The 27,994-nt window shown below is 35.2% G+C and overlaps 2 protein-coding genes across 5 annotated transcripts; one reads left to right on the forward strand and one right to left on the reverse strand.

The window, feature by feature from the left end:
- Positions 1 to 8: 8 nt before the first annotated feature.
- Positions 9 to 9,330, reverse strand: LOC113120656 (G patch domain-containing protein 2). Of its 3 annotated transcripts, none has more exons than XM_026290615.1 (10): positions 9,167 to 9,329; positions 6,923 to 7,630; positions 6,367 to 6,431; positions 6,103 to 6,276; positions 4,589 to 4,626; positions 4,453 to 4,508; positions 4,005 to 4,038; positions 3,839 to 3,903; positions 3,606 to 3,694; positions 9 to 2,088 (listed from the first exon to the last, which is right to left on the reverse strand). In XM_026290615.1, exons 1-10 carry the CDS (start codon positions 9,214 to 9,216, stop codon positions 1,919 to 1,921), a joined length of 1,449 nt encoding a protein of 482 aa, XP_026146400.1. In that variant the 5' UTR covers positions 9,217 to 9,329; the 3' UTR covers positions 9 to 1,918. The 3 variants fall into 3 exon arrangements, with proteins under 3 accessions (XP_026146400.1, XP_026146398.1, XP_026146399.1); XM_026290613.1 differs by having other exon boundaries at positions 6,920 to 7,630; XM_026290614.1 differs by lacking the exon at positions 9 to 2,088 and adding an exon at positions 3,046 to 3,481 and having other exon boundaries at positions 6,920 to 7,630; positions 9,167 to 9,330.
- A 983-nt stretch (positions 9,331 to 10,313) lies between these two features.
- LOC113120657 (phosphatidate phosphatase LPIN1-like) lies at positions 10,314 to 27,984 on the forward strand. Of its 2 annotated transcripts, none has more exons than XM_026290616.1 (20): positions 10,314 to 10,553; positions 15,898 to 16,098; positions 16,179 to 16,274; positions 17,030 to 17,229; positions 17,592 to 17,678; positions 18,092 to 18,203; positions 18,330 to 18,573; positions 18,656 to 18,749; positions 19,315 to 19,460; positions 19,560 to 19,653; positions 19,747 to 19,816; positions 20,679 to 20,771; positions 20,891 to 20,946; positions 21,029 to 21,164; positions 22,267 to 22,415; positions 22,490 to 22,576; positions 22,659 to 22,811; positions 23,132 to 23,246; positions 23,439 to 23,542; positions 26,183 to 27,984. In XM_026290616.1, exons 1-20 carry the CDS (start codon positions 10,461 to 10,463, stop codon positions 26,337 to 26,339), a joined length of 2,487 nt encoding a protein of 828 aa, XP_026146401.1. In that variant the 5' UTR covers positions 10,314 to 10,460; the 3' UTR covers positions 26,340 to 27,984. The 2 variants fall into 2 exon arrangements, with proteins under 2 accessions (XP_026146401.1, XP_026146402.1); XM_026290617.1 differs by lacking the exon at positions 10,314 to 10,553 and adding an exon at positions 13,181 to 13,512 and having other exon boundaries at positions 26,183 to 27,983.
- The last annotated feature ends 10 nt before the right edge of the window (positions 27,985 to 27,994 follow it).

Genomic DNA, 27,994 nt, shown 5'->3' on the forward strand with positions numbered 1-27,994 from the left:
TTTTATTCCAGTTAAAGTTTATTTTAATTTCTTTCGATTTCTTAAATTTCATGGTTTTGTTTTTAGTCAGATATAATAACTCCGCATCATGAGAAAGATTCAAACTTGAACAGAGAACGCTTTCATACTGATCTACAGTATATGACCAATACGTCACTTTGACTTCAGAACACACACAGAGACCATATCATCCCGGTTCCTAATATGCAAATTGGCAAAAACGACAAAAAAGGCCAATGTAAACAATTGTGGCATGTTTGTGAGTTTGGCATGATGTACAGATCACAGGAAGAGACAAACCCGACATGCTCCTCGTTCATGTCGACAGCCACTCGAAAACTGTTCATTTGGAGCGTAGACATGGTTAAAAATACAAAGTGTCCCCAAAACCATAATTTAAAAAGCACTTATATAGGGAATGCTCAAACACCAGACAGGAAGTGATGTCACATTCGGCTCAAAGACTCTTTCTGTATTAGCGAGCGGATTCCTAAACGCTCTGACAAGATAATAGCATCTCCAATCATCTGGGATTGTTCGTAAGAGGAATTGAAGTGTTTACCCAACAATGGTGTAATCTTTACCTCGTGACAACCAGAAACGACAGTCGTCATTAGTGAGCGTGTCACCTCTTCCAACGGTTAATTCCATCTCAACTAAGCCAATTCAGTCAATTAATCCTATTCATTACTCAAACTCTGCTGAGAAATACACGCGTTTCACTGAATGTCGAATCATACGCGCTGGAAATAAACAAAGTGGACTCATTATTAAACATTAATTAACATTAATAAAACATGGGTGAGTTGAGTCCCGTAAAAAAGAAGCGGTCGCTTGCTGCAGTCTGCATCGTTTCAGCATTTCATACATGCATCTTTCATGAGCATGTGATTGGCTGAGGTATTGACATTCATTATTAGTGCATGATATTTGCATAAACGTCAAAAAACAGGATTCAAAAACAATATGACGTGAAAAACAATTAAATTCCAAAAAAGGAAACAAATGATGTAATCAGCGACATCAGATGTACAAATATCAAATTAATACAAGAGACAGACGATAATCTGGACTGATCGATTCTGCTAAAACACGTTGGTTTTTATGAGGTGAAAGTTTTTAAAAATTGTTTTGGAAAAACCTGCTGAGGTTTGGCTGTTGGCTTGTAATGGACATCACTGATAAGGACACAAAGGCTCATTAAAATACTTCTGCAGGATGTTGAATTAATGACAGACATCAAAATAATATAATAATAAATCCCATTTTGCATGAAGCCTGTTTTTAGTAACATTATTAGTTTTGATGACAATTAAGTGCATATCATTTTTGCAATGTGAAAAAATAAAGACAGCCACTATTATACTGAATATAATTAACTCATTTTAACAAAACCTTTTTTTTTTGCATTACAGTAACGAATGTTGGGAGAAATGTGCTTAATTAGCATGAAAGTAGGTGAAATTAAAAAGTCCTATAAACAGGCTTCATTTTTTGTTATGCAAAATGTAATGTGTTATTTATTTTCTTTATGATTTGTTAAATATTTCCTCATTAAATTCATCCGATACTGTAGAAACATTTTCATTAAAAATGGCAAATTCTCGACTGTAATGATACTTTTTTGGTGAATAATGTTTTTTTCTGAAGGTGATTTGTTTGCTTTGACGTTGGTGTTGAATTGAGTCGGTGTGTGTGTGTGTGTGTGTGTCGGCAGTGAGGCGGCTCTAGAGTCAGTCCTTGTAGGGGGCCAGTGCTGGTGTCTTATTTGGCTTCATTCTGTCAGTCATGGTTTCACCTCAGTGCTGCCCTCTGCTGGCTGGCTGCTGTTAACAGTGAGGTTGACAGAGAGAAAGGCGGCCCGTGGGCCCTAGCTGCTGTCTCTGCATGAGTTGCTCTCTCTGTTCTCGGCTCAAGCTCAGTTGAAGCCCAGTCCGGCTCCCTTCGGCCTCTGAGACGCACGAATGGGCTCCGTGATGCCTCTGCCGTCAGGGGCCAGGCCTGACCCCGAGGTCCAGCCCATACTCTGCAGCATACGGCTCCCTACGTTTGACTCGGGCAGAGGAGCAGTGCTCTCACCCACCACACCTGAGAGAGAGAGAGAGAGAGAGAGAGAGAGAGAGAGAGAGAGAGAGACACGGAGAGAAAGGGATAATCTGCATTAACGGTAAAGCTCATTGATTCTTGTAATGCACTTAATGGGTTCAAAGAGTCCTTAAGATCTTTAGACCAACTCATGCGTAAAGTGCATTCAAAAACCCACAAAATAAATCAAATGTCTGATCAAATGTCCAATAAAAAGTTTTGTTCATCAAAAATATTAACTTTCAATTTTTTAAAAAGATATGTGCAATGTAAAAGTGTAAATATACAAATGTAAATATGGAATTTAATGCAGTATATAAATGTATACATACAGACCCCCCCAAATAAATTCATATATATATATATATATAAATAGATATGAGAAAGAGAGAGAGAGAGATTTTATAATGTAACTAAACTGTAAAGGTTCTAAACATTAATCTTAGTTAATGCAATAGCTAAAATGCACAAATAAAGAACAATACCTTCACAGAATTTATTAATCTTAGTTAATTTTTTCCATATACCAACACATTTTGACATTACCAGATGTTCAGATTAACAAAACATGCTATTAACAAACATAAATTGTGAAATGCGCAGAAATTATTTTTTAAAGTTGTAAATAAAAAAAAATAAAAAATGTGATTATGTTTTACAAGAAAATACCTTTTTGGTTTTTCTACTTCAGATTTTCATGATAAATTAAAAAAGTTTTTTATTTTTTATTATTTGCTAAATTAACTAGCAATTTATGAGTGAAAATTGTTTCTAAAACATATTTTTTCTTCTAGTGTGGCAACAGTATTCATATATAACATTTATAGAATTAATTATGTTAATAACAATTTTCAGCAGCTTTAAAAATAAAACAACAGCAACTACATCAAGTTAATCAGAATTACACTGTAATGATTTATGTAAATCCATAACAAAATTAATGATTTTTTTTTTTTTTTTAATATAGTGTGACTGACCAAAACATGACATGCTGTTTATTTTTAGTTCATGGCATCCAAACTCAGGCTTTACTGTAAAGGGTTAACATGCAAATCAGTGTTTCTGCAGATGGTTGCATTGAAATTCTCATAACTTCAGTGTTGTGTTTCAAATAATCCTGATGTTACACGTCACAGTTCCTGCTCCTCATAAACAAGTTTCTGAGAAATTGGTAATCTCAGCTCTGTGACCTCTGACCCCTGAGGGCCGTGGCCATGTGCTCTGCGTCACAGATCACAGCAGGAAATGATGTTCTTTAATGAGGAAATGAGATCAGCACCGATCTTCTGCTCAGCTGCCAATCCAGTCACATAACCGTCGCTGAGTTTACCGTTAACACAACGACAAGCCTCCGTCTCTTCCTGATGACACGAGAGTCGCATGTTTCCACGAAGCACTTGTGTTAAAGAAGAGGGCACCATTTACATTTAATGTTCAGAACGTGGGTCTGACATCTCTTTACAGAAACATGTCAGATCATTCAACAGCTGTGAAGGCAAACAAATGTGTGTGTGTGTTACCTGAGGATGACGGGCCTCCCACAGGCGCAGCTTTCCGTCGTCTCTTTATATCTCCAGTACACAAAGAGCCAAGATGACCACTATTTTGTCTTCAGAGAGAGAGCAAGAAATTAAGATTCTTACTGCTTAGGTAAATATGCTCAAATGATGTATTTTGAAATGAGACTATGGCAAAATGATACAGAAAATCTAACTGGTGCCTTTTTATTACTACATAGTATATATATTATTACCTGCTAGGAGTCTTTAAAGAGCAGCTTTTCCTGTGGCTTCTGTCGCTACGAGAATCCCAAAGCAACTGCAGATTTGTCAGACACATTTGCACATGAAGAGATTATTACAAAGGCTGAAACTCAACATACAGTCAATAAAGCTTCGATTTATCAAAGCATGTCTTACTTGGTCTCTTCTGGCCCCGGAGCTGAACCACGAGCTGCAGAGGACAAACAAACTCTTAAAACAAGCCTGATATATTACACAAATATTATATCATTGTTTGAGTACATTAATATTAAAAATAACTCAATAAAAATTCATTGCATTAAAATAAAAATGATTAATTTTAATTAACGTAATTTAAATAAGTCAAATAAATAAAAATCATTAAACATATATTTCTTATTCAGCCAATATAGCAAATTAAGTACTTTATGAATTTGACAATTTTATCTTTCATGCAAAAATTAATTAATAAATAAAACAATAACAATGCATATACTAATAAATAATATAATAATACATTTTATTTATTTTTTTATAATAAATGAATTAGTCAGCTTAAAAACAGTAAACCTAATGATCTTAATGCCAAACGCCATGTTGAGCTGTCAAACACTTCAGGACTTACTCATGAGGATCCTGGGATAATCTCGGTAATCGATCGGGAATTCCTTGAGAGGTTCCCTTTTGGGAAAGAACACTACATTTATTACATATACATATATATTAAACAGTGAGTTGATGCTTTAGATAAGTGCACGTACCTGTGACTTCTGAAGACAGGCCTGCCGCGCTTGAAACCCTGAAAAACAAGTCAGAGACACGACCTAAAGATTAACTCGCATGCGCTAAATGAACAGGAATAAACCACTTTCTCCAGGTATAATAGACCTCCTTAAAACACAGACGCCATTACCAGACACCACATTTTAAGCCTGCACGATTTAGGGGAAAAATATTATTGTGATTTTATTTTTTTTTTTGATAAAATTTGTCATTGCGACTTTCTAATTAAAAACATAGAAGTTACTAAGTAGGAACAAAATAAGAGATATTACTATTTTAATATTTTACTGTAAATTAAAAAAGGATAATAAAAGTGCAACTTTTTTTCTAGTGAAATTAATAATAATTATTAATATTACTATTAAATAAAAACAAATGTTACTTAACAAAAACCAAATAAGAAATATTACTATTGTAATATTTCACAAGAAAATAAATAAAAGTAGTATTCCAGTATTCAAAAAGTTGAGTATTAAAGATTTTTTTAATATATATATTTTTATAATAGTGAGAATAATAATAGAAACAATACTATTAGTAATCGGGAAAAAAAAAGTTACTACTAAATAAAAACAAAAGAAATATTACTTTGGTCATTTCACAGTTAAAATAAAAACAAGTATTAAAGGGGTGGTTTGATTGTGATTTGACTTTTTTTTTACTTTAGTTAGTGTGTAATTTTGCTGTTTGATCATAAACAATATCTGCAAATGTACGACGCTGAAAGTTCAATACAAATGGAGATATTGTCTTTTAAAGACAAGTCTGTCTAATGACTGGTAGAAAATACAACAAGTTACTTTATGTATTGGTGACATCACAAGCCCTGAAAATAACGTAAACCCGCCCCCGAGAACATGCAACAAAGGGGACGAGGCTATGTTGCACAGCTTTTCAACTGGATCATATGCAGCTATTGCCCGTAATGGTAAGGGCCGTGATGTTTCCGGACAACGTGCAATACATAGTTAACAAATCACAACACACTGGGCCAGCAATCCAATCTGAGCCCACTGCGTATTTAAAAGGGAGTGGTATCAGAAACAGGAAGTCAACCAGCTGTTCAAATAACAACAGAGAGAGCAGCATAGACTTAAGGTAAAATATAAAAAAAAAAAAGGTTTTTTTTTTTTTTTTAAAGCGCAGCATGAAGACATTTTACACTGCATCCCATAAAACAGAGTCAAGCCTGGAAAAAAGTAGTCAAGCACCCCTTTAAAGAAACATTTTGTAACTTTTATCCTTTTTATTACCAAATAAAAATGACAAGTAAGAAATATTAACAAAATGAGAATCTATAACTACTGTAATACTTCAGTAATTATAATATGTACTGTACATTACACCTGTAAAATTACAAAACTAACATTTAGCATTTATGTAAGTATTATTTTTTCATTTAAATTCTCACATAACAAGATGTAAATTTTCTGGGTTGTACAGCTCTGTCCTCTGGTGGACAAACTTGTGAACTGTGTGTCTGAACTCTCACCTCTTGGAGCTCCCTGTGACATTAACGGGAACGCTCCGCTCAGGATGCTGTTGAACATGGGGTCATTGAGGTCCAGTTCGTTAGAGTCTCTCTCCCACCACGGCACCACACCAGCGACTCCACAAGCCCCGCCCGGCTCGCCCTCATAGAACCAATCACTCTGCTCATCATCGCCTGAAACATACACACAACACTCAAACAAGTGCTCTTCACTCTGTACCTGATAAACACTGATTACAAAATATATGAGATGAGTGCACACACCTTGCCTTCCCTCGTCGTTTGTGTACAGGCCCCCATCACTGCTGTTACTCACGCTGCTCGTCTCACTACAATCACACACATTACACAGCGTTTTAAGCCATTCGTGGGAAATAAAAGGGTGAATTTCATTAAAAACATGTCCATGGTTATAAAAGAAAAAGAAAGAAAATAGATATTTTGAATAATTTTTTTTAAAGCCTATTAATATTGTTAGTGTGTGACCATTTTCAGAACAAATTTTTTCATTTTTTTTTAAATACTTATTTGTTTTTCTCAAAGTGGTGATCCTAATTCATTAAACTATCAAAATCAAATAATTTAAAATAATAATAATAAAAAAGAAATTATATATATGTGTGTATATTAGTGTATTAAAATATTAGTGTAATAAAATAGTGTAATTAGTGTAATAAATTGTATTAATTTTATTTTTATTTACAATCTAATAAAACATGCTTTATGGATAAAGGGATTCAGCAAAGAGAACATATTGGAGGATCCTGGAATGAGAAACAGGAAGAGGAGGGGCTAAACAGGAGAGAAGAACACTAACCACCTGTCACTCATTTCCTCATCTGAACCTTTCTGCTCATCATAGTCCATCTTATCTTTGGCCGTTTGTCCCGCCTCTTCGCTCTCTACCACCACGCCTTCGTCCGCCACGTCCTGTGCGAGTCTCTGCGTTGTGTACTTCCTCTTCTTCACCCTGTTTTTGTTTGATTCGCTCCCTTTGGCCTCTGGACTGAACCCCGCCTCCCTGCTGTTGGTTGCTCTGGACGGCGGCAGCAGCATGGTGGAGACATCTAGTGGTGGGTCCACAGCCATGCGCTTGACTTTCCGACGCCTCCGCAAACTGCGCGTTCCCAAAGCATCCGCTCCGCTCAAGTCATCCAGCCACAGCGGTCTCTTCCCCCTGCCGGGGTCAGTGAGGGGTGTACGCCGCTTGGCACCCAGCTGCTCATCCGAGTCGCTGTTGTTGTCACGGGTGTGAGCGCCCCCTGCTGCTGTGGATGAGCGGTAGTCTTTCTGCTCCTCTAGGCTGGACTCAGAGCCTTCGCTCAGGTGGCAGGTGTCCCACGGCGGGTGAGGGTTATCGGACCGACGCTTACGGCCACGGCGCTTGCGGGCCTGGCGTTTCAACAGGCAACTAACGGCCAGAGCGTGATCTCCACCGTCTCCAAACCCTCCACGGGCTTGTTCTGAACTCTCCTCCAGAGCCGACACCAGGTCATGGACCAGCTCGTCCATCGTCCGCCGAAAGTGCCTGGTCCAAATTAACCAGTGAAATTAGGTTAATAAAAGAGAAAATCATAGAGACAAATGTATTTGCTCATAATGACTGGATTTGAATTGTAAATAATAATTTAATAAAGATTGTACTATCAAAGCAATTTCTAGTCATGTACTTTATCAAAAATATTATATATTTTTTTAATTATGCATCATGTAATGGTTAATTCATTTTTATTATTTGTTATTCTAATATTTTATGATTTTTTTTTATATTTATTTGATAGTTTTTTATATGATTTCTAATACTATTACTTATTAACATTTTCTAGTAATTTATGTATTATTTAATGGGACTTTGTTTAGGACGGTCACCAGGGCATGGACCAGCTGGTCTGCCAAAAGTGCCTGCTCAGAACGAGTGAATTTAGGTGAAAAAAAAAAATAGAAAAAGTTCATAATGACTTATAAAATTAATAAAATAAAACAATTTTCTAAGGTTTTACATGACAGGGAATCTTTAAAGTCGATACATAGCCTAAATGCTATTCTAAGGATTTTTTATATTTATTTTATTGGTTTCAGATTTTTTAATTTTATTTATGCATTAATATTTTCTAGCAATTTATGCATTATTAATGGGACTTTGTTTAGGATGGTCCCCAGGGCATGGACCAGCTGGTCCATTGTCTGCCAAAAGTGAGTGAATTTAGGTGAAAAAATTAAAGAAAAAATTTCACATTGACTGAATTTAGATTGATATGATATGATTTAATAGCGATCGTTCTAACAAACCAATTCTAGTCAATTAAACATTTTAGAGCTAAACAGCAGTAAAATCTTTATTTGCTTAAAAAAATAAATCCATGATTTTGTTCAAATTATTTCCCATGTCACACAATAGCTAAATAATTGTTTTTTAATTTATAGTTGTCTAATTTAGATTTTCATACTTTTCTATGATTTAATAATTTATACTTATTTATTTTATTAATTTTAAGGACCAACATCAGGTCATAGACATGTTCGTCCATCATCCGTCCAATAATGTCTAATCAGAATGACTGATATTAAGAGAAAAATGTGAAAAGAGCAAATGAAGAAAAATCCATTTATTTATAATGAGCGAGTAAGGATTATTAAATTTAGCTATTCTAGTCAGTATTTTTGAGCTAAGAGCAGTAACGTATATTTGATATTAAAATCATAAAATATTAGATTTTATTGTGATAAAAAAACATTATTTTGTGACATATTATTCATTTCTTTTTTAATTAATTTTCTATTATTTATTAGTGCACTTTTTTAATTAGTAAAATAAAATAATTTTCTCAGTTTTTTATCTTATTCAGGTTTTACATGATAGGGATTTTTAAACATAATACCATGGTAAGTTAGTTGCGGTAATTAATTATTACCATAATCATGTTACGTAACTGTGGAATTTAATTTTAAAGAGTAGCATAGTAAAATATCATAACTACGTGAGTGTTCGGGTCAGAGATACACATCAGACACACACCAAGATCGGCTCTGAACAAACCGACGTCAAAACACATGAGACACATACCAGCCGGTTCCCGCTTTACCGAAGCTCTTGATCTCGGTGGCGCGGAACATGAAACCCGCAGAACACGACAAAAACTCACGGGAAAAGATTGAGGCCGCGCTGACAAACCATAGCGCCTCAACAACAACAACAACACCACCACCGCACCGGAAACGGACTACAAGACATATTAAAAGATGCGCATCCGGTGACGAAAAGACCGCATGCTTTCAAAATAAAAGCCGTTGGTGATTGTGATGATGATGTGGCTAATTATAAACAAAAAAAATAAATAATTAATGCATAGGATTAGTGGAGAAATTGACATGATAGACTAATTCCTCAAAATGATTTCTTAATTGACCCACTTGGTTACATTATTTATTTTGTTTATTATATATTTTTTTATTTTGATTGCTTTTATTTATTAAGTTTATTAGTTGTATTTCCAATATTCATTATCCTTTTGATGATTTGAAAGTCTTTTATTTGAAGGTATATTTTATTTCCCCATCACAATACGTAAAAAAAAAAAACTAATTTCAGACTCTAATTAAACATTTTATTATTTTATGTAACATATGTACTCATATAAAAATAAAACTCAACATGTTCCTTTTATTTAAGCTTATTTTTTATGGTCTTTTTCATTTAATTTTTAATTGTTTGTTTTGTATTTATTAATCTGTTTTAGCTACATGCATAAATAAATTACAGTATTTTAAGACAAATAAATAACACTATGAATAACTATAGAAATAAAACTTCTTATTATGAATTTATTTATTAGGTTTATTATTTATATTATCAGTATATTTTTGCTGATTTGAAAGTTATTTTCTATCTGACCTTCTAGGTCTATAATTTGTTAAGCTTAATTTTTCAAAAAAAAAAAAAAAACATGGGAAAAATAAGACATTTAAATCGAAACTTTAGAAAAAATATAATACAAAATAATATAAACTTTAGGTTTTCACTTGCCTTTTCTTTCTATAATGTATTTTATTCATAATTTTTTGTGTCTTTTGAATGGTTAATTTAATTAATGTGTGTGTGTTTGGACTGTGAACTTGAGGGTCTCACATGAACTTGGTCCTCTCACATTACCACAAACACACAGTTTACTCCAGTGTAGCAGGTAAATATAGAAAGACTCTGTCTCTGCCTCTCATAAACATGCTGAAACACAGATCTGCTCTTTGATCATCTGCAGTTATTTCTAACTTCGGCTAAATTATTCTGCGACATTTGCATATTGAAAGCGCTGCATTGGATTTAATCTGGTTCTGAGAAGATCGTGATCAGAACAGCTGCCATGCAGGGAGAGGATGAGAGGGATGAGAATGAAACTGGAAGTGACCTGAAATTTCAGAGTGGAGAAGAAGCCATCAACTCCAGCTGGTCTTGGGTAACCTGCTGTCTTTGTTTTTGTTTTGTTTTAGCACCAGTTCAAAGTCTGGACACACCTACTAAGAGTAAAGTAAAAAAATAACACAATTAATAGTATATGGATTATGTAGTGACCAAAAAAGTTAAAGAAGTCCAAAACTTATCTATATGTCATATTTAAGCTATTTCAGAAGTTGTCACCCTTTGAATGTTGATGTCCATGCTTCTCTTATCTCTACAGTTAAGTTAAACTAAATTCACATAAAATTGTTTATTTAAATTAAGTAAACATGAAATAAGCATATATATATGCTTATATGGTGCTGATCAGAGGTTTGCATCTTGCTGTGTAGCTTCTGTAATCCTGTGTCAAATTCTCCTGCAGACTGTAGATTGTCAGAGCATCACCCCAGCTTTCTGGAAATTGTTAGTGATTTTACAGAAATGTATTTTAAGGTTCATTTTTACAGCTTTTAGGATTTGTCTGTCATCAATTACTGTTGTTTTTCTCAATCAATCAGATCGTCGTTGGTTGCTGATGTCGCCAGATCCAAAATCTTGATTCATCCATGCCTTTTTTTTTTTTTGTAGTACTAATTGACTTCCTCTTTTCTTTTAGCATTCAAATTGCTTGCCTTTCTTTTTTTTTTCCTTCATCCTGGTTTGTGTGTTTCATCATCGAATTCAAGACTTAAAATGCAGAAGCAATGGATATAACTGATGAGACATATTCCCTGCTTTTAATATCTGAAGAATTACTGCAACAGGAAACATATATATATATATATATATATATATATATATATATATATATATATATATATATATATATATATATATATATATATATATATATATATATATATATATATATATATATATAAAAATATATATATATACACACACAACTAAATTACTAAAACTTTATATAACATCAATATGAAAACTGAAAATAGAAAAATAATTCAAAATATTACTAAAAACTATAATCGGAAATCAGTTAAAAAAAAATTGTGAATTTATATATATATATATATATATATATATATATATATTTTTTTTATATATATATATATGTTTTTTATGAATGTAAGACTGCTCTGAATTAAGTTGGCCTTAATTTGTGAAAAATTCAGACATTTTAAAACCTCTTTTAGACCCATAGAAACCCTGTATAATCAAATTAATGAGGCAGACAGAACTAACAACAAACAAAACTTACGGGCTGTTTTACCCGTCAGACTGTGAGCTAGTAAAGCACAGACACGCGAGTGAAGTGTAGCATGACTCAAAACCTCAGGAAACCAATCTCTTGTTTCCGCTTTCTCTCTGTCTGTCTGCTGTTCCTCCCAACACAGATGCATGAGAGGATCACAGCACTTTTGTTCACATGCAAATCTCTGATCTGTCTGGTGCATAAAAATAGTTTTGGGGGACTTTTTATGATTTTTGTAACTTTATGTTTAATCTTAATACCATATTTGTCACATTTGACTGATTCCTATTTACTTTATTAGGATTATTGCAGAACATAATTGACAGACTATAAGAAAAGAAGAGTTCAAAAGATTTCAAGTGCTAAATAGCAAATAGAAGTGTGCAGGCTGTAGAATCCCAGATAACAGGTTATTAAATCACTGTCGGAACATTGTTTTGAAATGTTTCTAAAATGTTGAAATGTCCAGTTTTCTTGTGATTATAACTACAAAAATGTTTCTTATGACATTTTACTCATTTTTCACCCAGAATATAATGTAAGAATATAATTAGAACATTAGGCTATTTAAAGTTTACAATTTTTTTTAAAGTAGCTTCACCATCATAAGATTGTTTCAAACATTTCACCCTAAAGGCCTAGACTACATAGACGTAGACTACATGTTTTTTTTTTTTTTTTTTTGAAAACTGAGAAAATTGCCTTCAAAGTTGTCCCAATCACGTTCTCTGCAATGCGTATTAGTAATTAAAAATTATGTTTTGATATATTTACGATAGGACTTTTGCAAAATATCTTCATGGAACATGCTCTTTACTTCACATCCTAATGATTTTTGGCATACAAGAAAAATCCATCGTTTTTACCCATTGCCTACAAGGTTTTTTTTTTTATTTTTTTTGGCTATTGCTACATATATCTGGTTTTATGCTCCAGGGTAATGTAAAAAGTTTAGAAAACATAAGTGTAAGTTGTGAGAATGTTCCCTGTCAGCAGGAAAGAATAAAGTTAATAAATTATAAATATATAATTTAAAAATATATTTTATGTTTCAATATAGCTACTACAAGTATAATTAACATTTAAGTACATAATTTAGTATCTACCCTATTTTCTTTAAAAGCCCTTCTCATCATTCCAGAAATAATAAGCTTTATTAATATCTTTAGTTTATTAGTTTAACTTGCCTGTGTTTTTATTCTTTCGACGTTCGAAATGCTAAAAACAGCAGACATCGAACGTCAGTGAAAGCGGCTCAATGATTGGACAAGAGGATCACCTTATAAAAACAACTAGGAACGATGAGAAGTGCGCGTTGATTGGTCAGAACAATCACCTCACAGCCGCTACTATGTGTCACCAAAGCTGCACGCTGATTGGACAGCAGGATCACCTCACAGCTGTCACTCAAAGCGATACCTGCAAGAGCCGAGTTAAAACAAACTATCAGCGCCCGCCCACAACTTATCGGCTCTGTCTTGCTTCTTCTGACAGACGAATGATCGCAGATCTTCCTGTACTGAATACGGTCTAATGGCTTTTAAAACGCGGGATTCTATTTTAAATGTACAGGCGTGAATGAATATGAAAGTGACCCAACGGGAGGAAAGGAAGAAGTCATTTTTACCGATTTTTATTTATTTATTTTTTTTGGTGTACGTGACGTCACTCACGTCGTTGGACAGAATATGAATGTATGGATGTTACAATGTTTCTCCTCTGAAAACACGATGAGCTGAACGGGGATTTACTAACGTGAGAGGTGAGAGCGACTTTATGTATGAACATAGTCATTTAACCTAAAATGCTGTGTATGTAAACCACAACAGCAAGCTATTAATGTGAGATGTGAAATGAAATGGTGAATATGACGCTGATATTCGTATGTCACGTCTGTAAACATTGTTTTGGTATGCACCCTGATTACATAACTATACATAATATAACGACAGCTGCTGATGAGTCAATATTTTCTTTCACACTTTCAAAGCTGGTGCTATTTTATCACTCTTATAATGCTGATGATTCATATTAGTCCTGATTCACAAGACTTCTTCTTTTAAAGGTTGAAATTTTTTAATATCGGTGTCGAATATACATTCACCAACAACGAGCTATAATATAACTGAATATTTTTTTAAGACAGATAAATGATACTATAATATAAACTATGTACTATTTAGTAATATCTAAGTATAAAGAAATAAGTTATTTACTAATATACTTGTATACGTAATATGTTTATTCATATATTAAATTATATTATGATATATATATATATATATATATATATATATATATATATCTCATAATATAATTGAATAAAATGTAATTATTAAATACAAAATAACACATTAATAATACTTATTTATAATTAATGCTTTATTTTTAATATTTATATATATATATATATATATATATATATATATATATATATATATATATATATATATATATTATAATTTAATAAAATGTAATTATTGAATACAATAACTGCTTTCTGCTGCTGAAAAGATGTTCTGACAGATTGTACTTTTTTCTTTGGAACTACACATCTCTCTCTCTCTCTCTCTCTCTCTCTCCATTCCTTATCCTTTTTGCATGTAAATGACTGTTTTGAATAATGTGACTAATTCTCGGTCTAGGGCTCAATTTTGCATTCACTTCACCTAAAGCTTAAAGCTTCAGTGAGAAACGGATGGCTTTGTAGTCCTCCTCTTTGGATATTTCTGGATTCATATTTTCTCTTAACTCAGTTAGCTTGTCTGGGGCTGACATTATTCATTTATGGAGGAATATGACACCAGGAGGAGTACAGCAGTGATAATCTCACATGAGCAAATTGATATTGTGTATCTATCTTATGTACAGAACAGATTCTGAAATTTGATCCTGTGGTGTTTGACAGACAAGTGGTTTTTAATAGCATCTGTAAACATGTACATTATGGTTAGATCACTGACCTTTGTGATCATCTGAATGTTTTATATTGTCCAGACTCCAGACAGTTTTTTATAAAGCATCATGTCTGTTTGATTAAGTGCAGAAGTAACTGGTGACAGAATTCTTGCTGGCTTGGTCTTCTCCAAAAGTTATGCCAGAAATAAATCATTCATTTCTGCTTGTGAGGGAATCAGATTGACAGAGTAGTGTGCAGAGTGAAAATCAACTGGATTGTCATTCAAAAAATGCATGTTGGTGAAAGAATTGCTTTGTCATGCATTAGTATTTGATGTTATTTATTATACACAATATACATTATGTTTAATATACTACAATGTGAAATGTGTGATTTCTGCACCACTAGTAAATGTAACTGGAAAAATAACAAGATTTTTACATTTTCTGAAGGAAATGTAAGTAATACCCCTTCATAGTTTGTAAGTGTCTTTTAAAGCATTGCTATGTGGTTGATATAGGATATTTTGGGTGGTTGAAAACATCCACCATCTAGTTTTTGTGATATACTGGTCTCTCAGGTTCCTTAATCAATGTATGTCTGAAAGGAATTGTTCATGTACAAAATGAAAATGTACTCACCCTCAGACCATCCAAGTTTTAGATGAGTTTGTTTCTTCATAGGAACAGATTTTTAGAAATTAATTAACCAAAGGATCCTCTGCAGTGAATGGGTGCCGTCAGAAAGAATGAGAGTCCAAACAGCTGATAAAAACATCACAATAATCCAAAAGGAACCAAAAGATGAGTCCTCTATCCATAATATTGCTTTATGCAGTGAAAAAGTAATCTCATCTGAATTAAAAGAGAAATTTGCATGGATCAGACACCAGTTCTAAACAAATATGTTGGTGGATTTTGATGTGAGAGGACAACAGGAGATGGCCTTTTTCCCTGGAGGAAGTGATGTTATGGATTATGGACTCATTTTTGTTATTGTGATGTTTTTATCTGCTGTTTGGACTCTCATTCTGACGGCACCCATTCACTGCAGAGGAAATTATATGAAACTAAATGACTCAAAATCTGTTCTGATGAAGAAACAAACTCATCTTCATCTTTGATGACTTGAGGATTTTCACAATTATTCCTTTAATAAAAGAAAACGACACACTCTATATTCCACAGAGTTCATACTGACCATACGCCAGGATCAATAATTAACATCTCTTCCCCTCTCTCCATTTAGACTCAGACCATGAATTACGTGGGGCAGTTGGCGGGGCAGGTGTTCGTGCAGGTGAAGGAGCTCTACAGGGGTCTGAATCCCGCCACGCTCTCCGGTTGCATCGATGTCATCGTTGTCCGGCAGCCGGATGGAGCTCTGATCTGCTCTCCATTTCACGTACGCTTCGGAAAAATGGGCGTCCTGAGATCACGAGAGAAAGTGGTGAGTGGTGCATTAAAGGTAACAGTGATACGACCTGATATTACATGAATTGACTTCTCTTCTCTCACTTTGTCAATTAGGTGGACATTGAGATCAATGGGGAACCTGTGGATTTACACATGAAGTTGGGCGAGAACGGAGAAGCTTTCTTCGTCAAGGAGACAGAAGACGATCAGGTGCGCCCATGCAAGCCCTCACATTTTGCTCAGCAGTCACCAATATCCATGCTAGTTTCCTTTCCAAAACTGTGGTCATACTAAACTTGTGCTTCAATAGCTTCTTTTCATACTAAGCACAGGAGACCAAAAAAACAGTGACCTCTGAACGAAAGATATTTGACCAGTAGAGGTTGTAAACATAAGAGATCTCTCGATTACATAATGTTAAGCTGCAAGGAAGTCTGAAGTTATTTTACATGCTCAAAGCCGATCTTAATCCAGCTTTCTAGAACAGAGCAGCATTCTGGAACACAGCAGGATACTTTTAGAATTTAGAATGTTTTCGAAGTATTCAAAGTTCTAAAATTCAAAACATAACTGCCATATTCTACAACAATACAGTGATTTTAGAACAAAGCTTAACTGTAGAATAAAATGCCACTTTATAACAGAGTAATAGTTTCCTGAATGGGATCATATTGAAAGTAACACAAGAAGTAAATACAGGAAGTGGGCTAGGACTTCTGTGAATTTGACCTTCTTTGCGAAGAGAAGAAAAAAGAAAGAAAATGTGTTGTTTATAAGAATCAGCCTCTGCGGTTCTGAGATCAGCTGAGTGAACATCCTCTTTTTAATTCCCACAGTCTTATTTTCCTCATTTCATCTGTTTTGTTGATATTTAACATTGTAGCTTATTACACTGCACTTTACATTAACGCACTGTGTTTACAGTACAGTCTCATTTTAACCTTTCTCTTTGCGATTCCTTACAGGAAGTGGTTCCATCTTACCTGGCCACATCTCCCATTCCATCCGACGGGGGGCTTCTGATGGGCTCCAGCAGTGAGAATGGAATAATGAAGAAGAGGAGGAAGAGGAGAAGGAAGTTTCGAATGGAGGATGTGAAGAGGGAGGACAGCGTGGAGTTCTCAGAGGAAGAACTGTTCAACAGCGAGCTGCCTGATCAGAACAGGTCAGCTGACACATTCAGAGTATAAACATAGTTGTACACCATAGTAAAATACTCTTATATCATCCTAATAATCAGCAAATTAGAATGATTTCAGAAGGATCATGTGACACTAAAAACTGGAGTAATGATGCTGGAAATTCAGCTGTACGTCACACAAATACATTACTATTCAAATATATTCTAATAGAAAATATATTTCACAATATACATTTTTTACTGTATTTTTGATCAAATAAAATTCAGCCTTAAAGACTTATTTTCAAAAACATATTATTCTAAACTTTTGTCCAGCTGTATATAATTTATAATTTCATTTGACTATATTGCTCAACATCTTCCTGTGTGTGTTTCTATGTATGCAGAGATCTGATGAACAGAGGTTCATCCACTGGAAACAAACAAAACACAATTCATGCTCGTTCAGATGGGGAGTGGAGTCCGGTTCACAGGTAGTGTACTACCATACTATTATTTGCTCATTACTATTTAAGTTTTTTTTTTTTTTTTTGCTAATGATAAATCTATTGGCAAATAATCTCTGTCAGTGCTTTCTCTCTAATACTGCACATGGCATGCAGGAAAAAATAGTAGGCTAAATCATGTTCACGATTTACTGATTCATTCCATCAGTGAACTAAAACGTGCACACGATTACTGTTGTGTTCCCTCGATTTACTATTTCTTTCCCTCAATTTACTAATTCGTTCCCTCGATTTGCTAAATTGTGTACATTGAGTACATTGAGGGAACAATGTGCGGGGCTCCGTACTCTAATATTTGCGCTTTATTAGCAAAGTATTGATGAGTTTTGCAAATAAAATTCTAGTTTGTGCAATAAAGAAACCTATTTTTTTCTTTCCAGTCCTCATGTGTCTCGTCCCTGCACCCCTAAAAGTGACTCTGAGCTGCTTAAAGATCAGCAGGAGGATTCGGCCATGCTGTGGTCCTGGGGGGAGTTACCACAAGCCGCCAAGGTCAGGATTAAACCAACTCACTGACACATTCACCCAATTAACATCAACTATAACATCCATGTGATCTGAAGTACGGCTCATATAATAAACTCATACTTACTCCATAACAAAATGATGTATTTTCAGCCATCGTTTCTATCATCGAAACCAAACATCCTGCCTGCGTGCCCACTGTCAATCCCGGTCTCTGACAACACACATTTCAGAGTCATCCCTGACTCGGCTGTCCACGGCCACGACAGAAACAGGACATTACATTCTGACAGCCAATCAAACAGAGCGGCTCTCGTGATGTCAGCGGTGGAGGAGGGAGGAGCAAATAATGGATCCCGCCCACAAAATAAGACTGATTCTCCTTCTAAAAGAAAAGGTAATTAGTGCATTAGCTGTGTAAAATTTGGCTTGTTTATGAGTATTACATAATTCATAATGATTCATGTGCTCTCTTGCAGATAAGAAAAGCCGCCACCTGGGTTCTGACGGCGTGTATTTGGACGATCTAAAAAATCTGGAGCCAGAAGTGGCAGCACTTTACTTCCCTAAAAGGTGCGTTATGACCTATAACAGGAAAGCTGTGTTAACCCTGTAAAGCCTGGAAAATTAAATAGTAAATGTAAGAATAATGTTATATTGTCATTCATATTTATAGACAAACTCTTACTGAAGCAACTTAGATTTACATGATCATTTTTTAGGCAAATCATGGTAAATGTGTGTAACAAATTAAATTACATTAGGCTTTTGGGGAATGTTTGAACCTTTAGACAAAATAAAGAAATAATTTTTTATTTTATGCCAAAAATCATTAGGATATTAAGTACAGATCGTGTTCCATGAAGATATTTTGTAAATTTCCTAACGTATATATATCAAAATTAAAATTTTGATTAGTAATATGCATTCATTTCGACAACTTCAAAGGCGTTTTTCTAAAGATTTAGATTTTTTTTGCATCCTCAGATTCTAGATTTTCAAATAGTTTATTTAGCTTATTTATTTGATGTATAAACTCAATTTCGAAGAACTTACACTGACCGGTTTTGTGGTCCAGAGTCATATATAGGAAAAGGTGGATAGCAACAAAAAAAGAAGGTATTTTGTGTTTCCTCAGTGGTTCGAACGGCGTTCGCAGTGCGACTGTGTCTCCTCAGTCCATGTGCAGCTCGGGAGCCGACAGCGGCGTGGACAGCTACGACCTGCCCTCTATGGCCATCTCTCTGTGTGGAGGACTCACAGAAAATAGAGAGATCACTAAAGGTGCACAGACCCAATCAGCACAGGACTTCAAACTCATTCGTTAAGCATTTCCCATTTCTGCATCATTATCGATTTCCTGTCCTGCTCTTTATCATTCAGAACATTTCCAGCAGAAGTCTGTGTCATTTCAGCAGTTTGCTGATAATCCATCCATCATTGATGACCCTAATCTGGTGGTGCAGATCAACTCTAAGTGAGTGTCATCATGTTACTGTTATCGATTCTCATTTCATTTGTCTTGGACTGAAATAACAGCTGCTAGATTTGTTTCTGGTGCTCTGTGCAGGTATTATAACTGGAGCACTGCTGCTCCTATTATGTTGGCTATGCAAGCCTTCCAGAAACCATTGCCTAAGGTACACACACACACTCTTGTACATTAGTGTTTTAATTTTCATTTCACTGATTCATTTGAGTTACTTAGTTGTTCTGCCAAATGTCAGTTTTGTAATGAAATAAATATTTGATACTAGTATTGGTATACTCTTGATTCAGTAATATAAATGAGTGTTTTTAGTATTTATCAGATATACAGTACAATTGTGGATGATACAGTTAAGGAAATAATTATTTTCAGGTATTTAATTAAACATATAGCACTAAAAACTAAAACTGATTGTAATGTACAGTATAAAAATGGATATTCATTTTGAGATTTATTAGAGATTGCACTTACACTTAACAGTGTTAATAAATTATTAGTATTATAAAATTGGCAAATAAGAATAAATGGAACAATCTATTAAATACATTTATTTTGTGCATCCATAATATATACATTATTTATGTTCAAAGTGTTGGGGTCTGTAAGATTTTTTGAACTAATGAATGCTTTTATTCAGCAAAGGCGCATTAAGTTGATCAAAAGTGACAGTAAAGACATTTGTATTTTTCAAAAGATTTCTATCTCAAATAAAAGCTTTTCTTTTGAACTTTCCAAAACACATGTATTATGGTTTCCACAAAAATATTGATGTTTTCATCACTGGTCATAATCAGAAATGTTTTCTGAACATAATCAGCATATCAGAATGATTTCTGAAGGATCATGTGATGCTGAAGACTGGAGGAATGATGCTGAAAATACAGCTTTGCATCACAGGAATTTCCTGCATGAGAGACCAGCATTTGTTTGATTCTTGTGGCTTTGGTTTCTAAGAGTTTTTTTGAGAGATTTTCAGTTGTTGAGCATTAACCCTGTATGCATATCCCTCACAGGCCACCATAGAGAGACTTATGAAGGAGAAAATGCCCAGAAACCGAGGAAGATGGTGGTTTTCATGGCGAGGAAGAACAAACAACACCAAACTGGTACTTGGATACATACTCCTTATCACCTTGGGCTTTGATTCAAATGGTCCACTGGGTGTAGACTTAAGGTTTTGTGACTTTCTGTGAAGTCCTGAAGTGTGAGTCCTTTGTGTTTGCAGGATTCAGTCTCCGGTGGTTCGGCGTGCCTTGCAGGAGATGAGACCATCAAGAACAGGTTCAGATCTGATGGTTATGGTTTCCTCTGGAATACTGCAGTCTGTAAGCATTAATATGTCTTACCGAAGCTTTGTTTACAGGCGCACAGACGAATCCTCCTCCAGCGATGAAGACTTAACTGCCAAACAAACCCCCATCCCTGTTCACACAGACCCCGCCCCTTCAGGAGGGGGCGTGTCCTATCAGAAAACACTCCGCCTCTCTTCAGAACAGCTCGTAAGTATATTTAACTTAAATATTTATTTATTTCCCTCTAACACTTGCACTCTTTATTCGAGCTCTATTTTTATACTTATTTTCTTTTTTATTTATTAAAAAAACTTGACCCTCTTAACACTCTCTATTATATTTCCATTCTACTTAGGGCCACACAATTAATCAAATTTCTAATCGCGATTACTATTATGGATGCCACAATCATGTAATCATTCAAAGTGGCAATTAATAATTCAAGGTCCACTTATGTTATTCTGTATGCTTAAGATGAGTTTTTGGATCTACATATTATTTTAAGGGTTTTTCCATTGGTTAATTTTTAGTATAACATTATAAAACCTTTCATATTTTTTTATCATTTAAAGAAGAAACCAATTTGATGTATAGTTGACATTTGAGGCTTAATACTATAGAAAAGCACTAAAGGTTTTTAAACTAGAATGTTTTCAGCTTGTTTATTTTCATGTAAAAATACGGCATGCAGTTGCAGTCAAATAATGGTATAAACATCATTAATTGTATATTGTGATAATCATAATTAATAATTTTTAAGGGAATAATTGACAATTATCATTTTTTTCATAATCGTGCAGCCCTATTTCTACTACTAATTTTCTTTTTATAAAAAACAAAAAAACAATTAGTGTTCTCTATTCTTTTTTTCTATTCGTTTTCGCTTAATTTATTTAAAAAAATTACCCTAGCATTCTCTATTCATTATATATCATATCTACTTGTTTTCGTTTATTATAAATAAACACACAAAAAATTATTATTGCTCTTTTGTTGGTTTTGTTTGCTTCCATTGTCCTTGTTTGTAAGTCGCTTTGGATAAAAGCATCTGCTAAATGTCTAAATGTGATGAAAAAAAAAAATACAATAAATACTAAATGAAAAAAACAATTTATTTGTGCCCAAAATAGTTATGAAATACCATTTAGCTAAATATTTCACTACAAAATAGAACCCCGGAATTCCATGCAAAACTTGAATTACTGAATCATTCAAATGAATCAATTCACTAGAATGATTCACACAATTCAAAACCTCATTTGAGAAGAGAAGCATGTGTATTGTGTCTCTGATTGTTTGTCTGCTGTAGGTCAGTCTGCAGCTGCAGGACGGTCCTAATGACGTGGTGTTTAGTGTGACGACGCAGTATCAGGGCACGTGTCGCTGTGAGGGAACCATCTACCTGTGGAACTGGGATGATAAAATCATCATATCAGACATCGACGGCACAATCACCAGGTATGTGATCGTGAACATAATCGTAACCTTTCCCAATAATGATCAGCTCACATAACGTTGATGTCGTCTCGCAGGTCAGATAAGCTGGGGCACATTTTGCCCACACTGGGTAAAGACTGGACCCATCAGGGCATCGCAAGCCTGTATCACAACATCAGCCAGTAAGAGCCCACAGACGCTTTCTCTGATGCTCTGATACGTCAGCAGGATGAAGAGGGAAATGCATCTGTGTATGTTTCACAGGAACGGGTATAAGTTTCTGTACTGCTCGGCGAGAGCGATCGGCATGGCTGACATGACACGGGGTTACCTGCACTGGGTCAATGAGAGAGGAACCATGTTACCTCAGGGACCCGTTTTACTGTGTCCCAGCAGCCTGCTTTCAGCACTGCACAGGTGAGGAAAAAAGAGCTGCAGGATTTTCTACATTTCACAAATAATCGCAATAAAGTGGCAAGTGACACATTAAACAGTTTGATTCACTAAATATCTCATGGACTTCTGTTGATTTTATATTAAGCCTAATTCTACTTGAATTTGAAATACATAGTATGGATTTGCATTTTTATGTTAAAAACTCTGCAGACACTCTCAAATACAGGACCCACTGCATAACAACTTTAAGTGACATTAGAAAGTGTCAGAAATGCTTGTGCTAGAGAATATAGCAAACACACTCACACACTCACACACACACACTCTCTCTGTGTTTCCAGGGAGGTGATTGAGAAGAGGCCGGAGAAGTTTAAGGTGGCGTGTTTGACAGATATTAAGAATCTGTTCCTCCCAAACACTGAGCCCTTCTATGCAGCGTTTGGGAACAGAGGCACCGTGAGTGAACACAGAGACAATGAGACTGCAAGAAATGCAGTAAAATATTGGCTATCATATTAGTCATATTCAAAATAATTATTGACTTAGGTTGTCAGTCAAAATGGTTTGCATACCTAATTAAGATGCCTGCGCTGTAGGTTATCTGTATGATGTGTAGTTTTGTAATCTCTCTGTCTGTTGTGTCTGCAGGACGTGTTCTCCTATAAAGAGGTGGGAGTTCCCTTAAACCGAATCTTCACTGTCAATCCTAAAGGAGAATTGATCCAGGAACATGCCAAGACCAACATCTCATCGTGAGTATTAACTATTGACCAGTGTTAGCAGAGCACCTTTGTTAGTAGTTGGTCATTTTACAAGCTACTCATAACTTCAAGTAGTTCAACTACACACAAGTTACCTTTCTGAAAAAAATAGCTATGTAAGATAACTACTGTATACTATATACTAAGCACTGGGGCTCCCAGACTTTTTTTTTATCAGCCGAACCTCTTAGACATAAAATATTTACTTGAAATATTCCTGAGATTTAAAATGAATGTTTAAATAATTGAATGACACACTTGAATTTTCACGGTTCTCTGATGATATTCATATGACATGCCAGAAAACATCAAATATTTTAGATTTGTTTTTTTCTATTGTTTTTATTTTAAAGGGGGGGTGAAATGCTCGTTTTCACTCAATATCCTGTTAATCTTGAGTACCTATAGAGTAGTACTGCATCCTTCATAACTCCAAAAAGTCTTTAGTTTTATTATATTCATAAGAGAAAGATAGTCTGTACCGTTTTTTCCCGGAAAAACACGACCGACTGGAGGCGTGACGTGTGGGCGGAGCTAAAGAATCACGAGCGCCAGTAGGCTTTTGCGTCGAGAGTGTTTGGAAGCTGTGACATTACCGTGAGGAAAAAAACATCCAAAACAAACCATGGCTAACAGTCAGATTCAGTGTATATTTATGATCCAGAATCAGATCCAGAGGCTGAAATTTAACAAGAGCAGCAGCAGCAACGACTCGCTCCGAGCGGTAGAGGTGTGCGATACCGCTAGATTTGGTATCGATCCGATACCAAGTAAATACAGGGCCAGTATCGCCGATAGCGATACCAATACCGATACTTTTTAATAATTAAGGTGGATGCGTCTTCAACCTAAATCTAAATGAATTTTCATGACTTTTAATTTGTTTTTGTGATTTGCATTTTGGGTTATTAATCAGTACTACAAAAGCTTTTGTTCAGAAACAACTTTTGGTTACTTCTGATTTATTTAAATAAACAAAGTTACAAAATGATTACTTCACAAATATAACAAATGTAAAAACAAATTCTCTTTTCAAGTAGCATGTTAATAAAAAAATGTTTCTCCTCTTTAGTGCACCTCTTTTCAGGATTTTTTTCTTAAAGTCACAACATTTTACTTCACAATGTAAAACAAATTCTCCTTATTATACAAAATTCCTGAAGCCGACATCTTCCACTATGGAAACAGGCTGCAGGTCCTTCACAATCATTTCTGATAGGCGCCTTGTAATATCCACTGCTCTTGGAGAATCAGCTATTAAAAAATAATAAAAATAATTAAGTCTGGTGCACATCTAGGTGAAGTTTAAATATAGAAACTAGTATCACTTTCACAGCTAACACAAAAAGGGTAGATCGGCCTGAAAATACAGCCATACAGCGCTCCTCTTTCTCTCTGCCTCTGACTGACTGCTGTTAGAAATGCGCGGCTGAGCGGTGCGCGCGTCTGACTGCTGGTGGTAGTGCTAGTGGTGAGTCACGTGACGGTACAACACAGGAGAGGGGGCGGAGAGCAGTGTCGAGAACGAGCAGCACTCTTAAGAGCTTGCTCTGCTCTGTGACAGCAGCAGCATTTTGACAAACACGGCCAGGTCGCAAAACGAGAGAAACTGAAGTATCGATATTTTCCCGTTGGTATCGATCAATACCGATACCAACGTTGGTATCGATATTATCGATATTAGTATCGATCTGCCCACCTCTACTGAGCGGGGCTCGAACCCGGGTCTCCGGCATGGGAGGCGGACGCACTAACAAGGAGGCAGAGATATTTTAAGCAGTTTTACTCACCGCCTGCGGTTCCAACACACAATTGTGACCCTTTTTCGTTGGGATTGCATCTTCCTTAAGAAATAAACGATGTGCAAATCCGTCGTCAAAATGGGCCTTGTTTGTAAAACAAGCATCTTCGAAATGCAGGGAACAAACAAACACTTGCACAACTCCATTGATGCTCTGTAAAAATAAACTCCATCCACTGGTCCCTTAATGCTGTATCTCTTTTGGTAATCTGTGCAGGGTTGTCTTGCCCTGGCAACCAAAAACACACTCCTTTTGTGACATTTGGCGACGCTCTCGCTCTGATCAGTGAAGTCTGTTGTGCTCTCAGTGCTCTGCTATACGGGAGCGCGCGCTCTTCCGGCAGACGTGCCCTTAGGACCCATATAAGGAAATTCCGCTCCATCTAACGTCACACAGAGCCATACTCGAAAAAAACTTTCAGAAACTTGTGACAATCCGGAAGGAGTATTTTTGGAACAGAAATATTCCTTCAAACGTACAACTTAATTTTTGAAACTTTGTCCATGTTTAGCATGGGAATCCAACTCTTTTAACAGTGTAAATAAATATGCTAATAAAATGCTGTAAACTTATTTTGTAAAATATTTTGGAATTTTTGTTTTCATCAGCATGCTTTTTTAGTTCAGACCAAAACAACCAAACTACAAGTATAAACACTGTCTAAAGTTGATCAGACATTGCTTTAAATGCAAAAATTACACTGTTTAGAAAAGAACTGAAAAAAAAGAACTATTTGCCTGCTGCTGAAATATATAGTTAAGTCTGTTCTGTTACTAGTTTTGTAGTTAGCACTGGTAATGAATGTGTCAGCTGTGCTTCACCTGTGCAGGTATGTGCGTCTAGGTGAGGTGGTGGATCACGTCTTCCCGCTCCTGAAGCGCAGAGGGTCCTGTGATTTCCCCTGCAGTGACACCTTCAGCCAGTTCACCTTCTGGAGAGAACAGCTTCCCCTCGTGGACGGACAGATGGCGAACACCAGTCGCTGAACGACTCACATGAACTGCACAGAATACAGAAACACACCGGCTGAAAACCAAAACTGAACATACTGGAATCAGTGCAATTATATGAAAATCACACACAAAATACATGTGTGGGTCTGGACCTCAGAGGAAAAAAACTGCACTTTCTTTCAAAGAAGTCTTCACGTGTCAGTCGTGATTCAGAGTATACTGTTAGATTTGTAAAAAGAAAAAAAAATAGCTCTGATGTTAGATATATTTTGAATGTTTCAGTTTTGCTTGTGGCGATCACAAGCTTTTGTGTTTTTTTTATGAATGTCCTGCAAGAACAATCCATCACGTCAGGGTAGTTACTGTCATTTCAACGAACCATATGTATTTGTTAAAGTCAGCCTGAATGAAACTGAATAATGTTACATATCACATATTAGACCTTTTTCATGTTTCCAGGTTTCTCAGTAGTGGAAGTCGTCATAGTTGGGTAAACGTCGAGAGTCCCAGGGTATCACAAGTGTATTTTTTGCATTCCCATTTGCTCAAACAGCGAAAGAAAAATTCCACAATAGTGTTTTCAAGACTTTCAAAAAAGGACAAAAAGTGAAAGAGACTGATAGCGTCAGTGAGAAGAGAGAACGATGTCAAATACCATCCCTCCCATAGACGCTGCATTAAAAACACCCTTGTGTTAGTGTTAACTTTTTTTTACAAATTATTATTATTATTATTATTGTAATTTGATGCAAAGGTGATATAATACAAAGTATAATGTTACAAATGTACAGTTTCCCTGCGGAATTTGGCTACTTTAACACTGTTGCCGCGGGTTTAAGCGGCCCCAATAATGTAATATTAACCCCTACAATGCAAATTTTACCAGGGGAACCCCACTAAAAACGAGTATTTTACCCCACCCGAATGTGATTTTTACCAGCAGATCCCCCTCAAAACGTGACTGGACTAGTTTTGAGTAGCAACGGGGAGGGTTTTGTTGTTAAAACCTGGCAACCCTGCCCCAGAATCAATATTTTACTGAAAATAAATAAAAATATTTGCACATTGTGACAATCAAACAGTTTTAATTATTATTTTCTATTGCAGTTAGCATAAATTAACTTTAAATTTGCATGAATACACTTTGTATTCTTTATGCAAAATGTGACCAAGAAACTTCTTTTTCTGAGATTTATTCATTTGTTCTCAAATATTTTTTTTTATTGGAGTAGCCTACTAAGTAATATTTGTGTCTCATCACATCATGTCATATCCACATTCTGATATTCCTGCCTTCATGTGTTTTTATCCAGCACTTTATGTTACTGAAGAAAAATATACCATCATATTTTTTTAAAAAGACTTGATAATCATAATCCCGTTTTGGTTCTATGCCATTTTAAAGAGTGTTTCAGTGGGTTTCAACAATTTATATATTTAATATCTGAGACAGACTCAGTTAGCATGATGTTGTTGTTATAACTTGTTTTTGTTTGTTTGGTTGTTTGCCTCTGAAAATTATTTTCAGTCATTAGTTCCAAAGAAAGATGTGATTGTATTAATGGAGATGTTTGTATTTCTGATATTCTTTTGAGTGAAAGAGCAGTAGATCAGATTTTCATGGGAAAAATCATCTGTTTTGCTTTTCAATAAAAAAATAGCATCAAATATAGTGGAACTCTGATTTA

The sequence above is a fragment of the Carassius auratus genome, chromosome 20, assembly GCF_003368295.1.
Source record: "Carassius auratus strain Wakin chromosome 20, ASM336829v1, whole genome shotgun sequence".
Classification (NCBI taxonomy): Eukaryota; Metazoa; Chordata; class Actinopteri; order Cypriniformes; family Cyprinidae; genus Carassius; species Carassius auratus.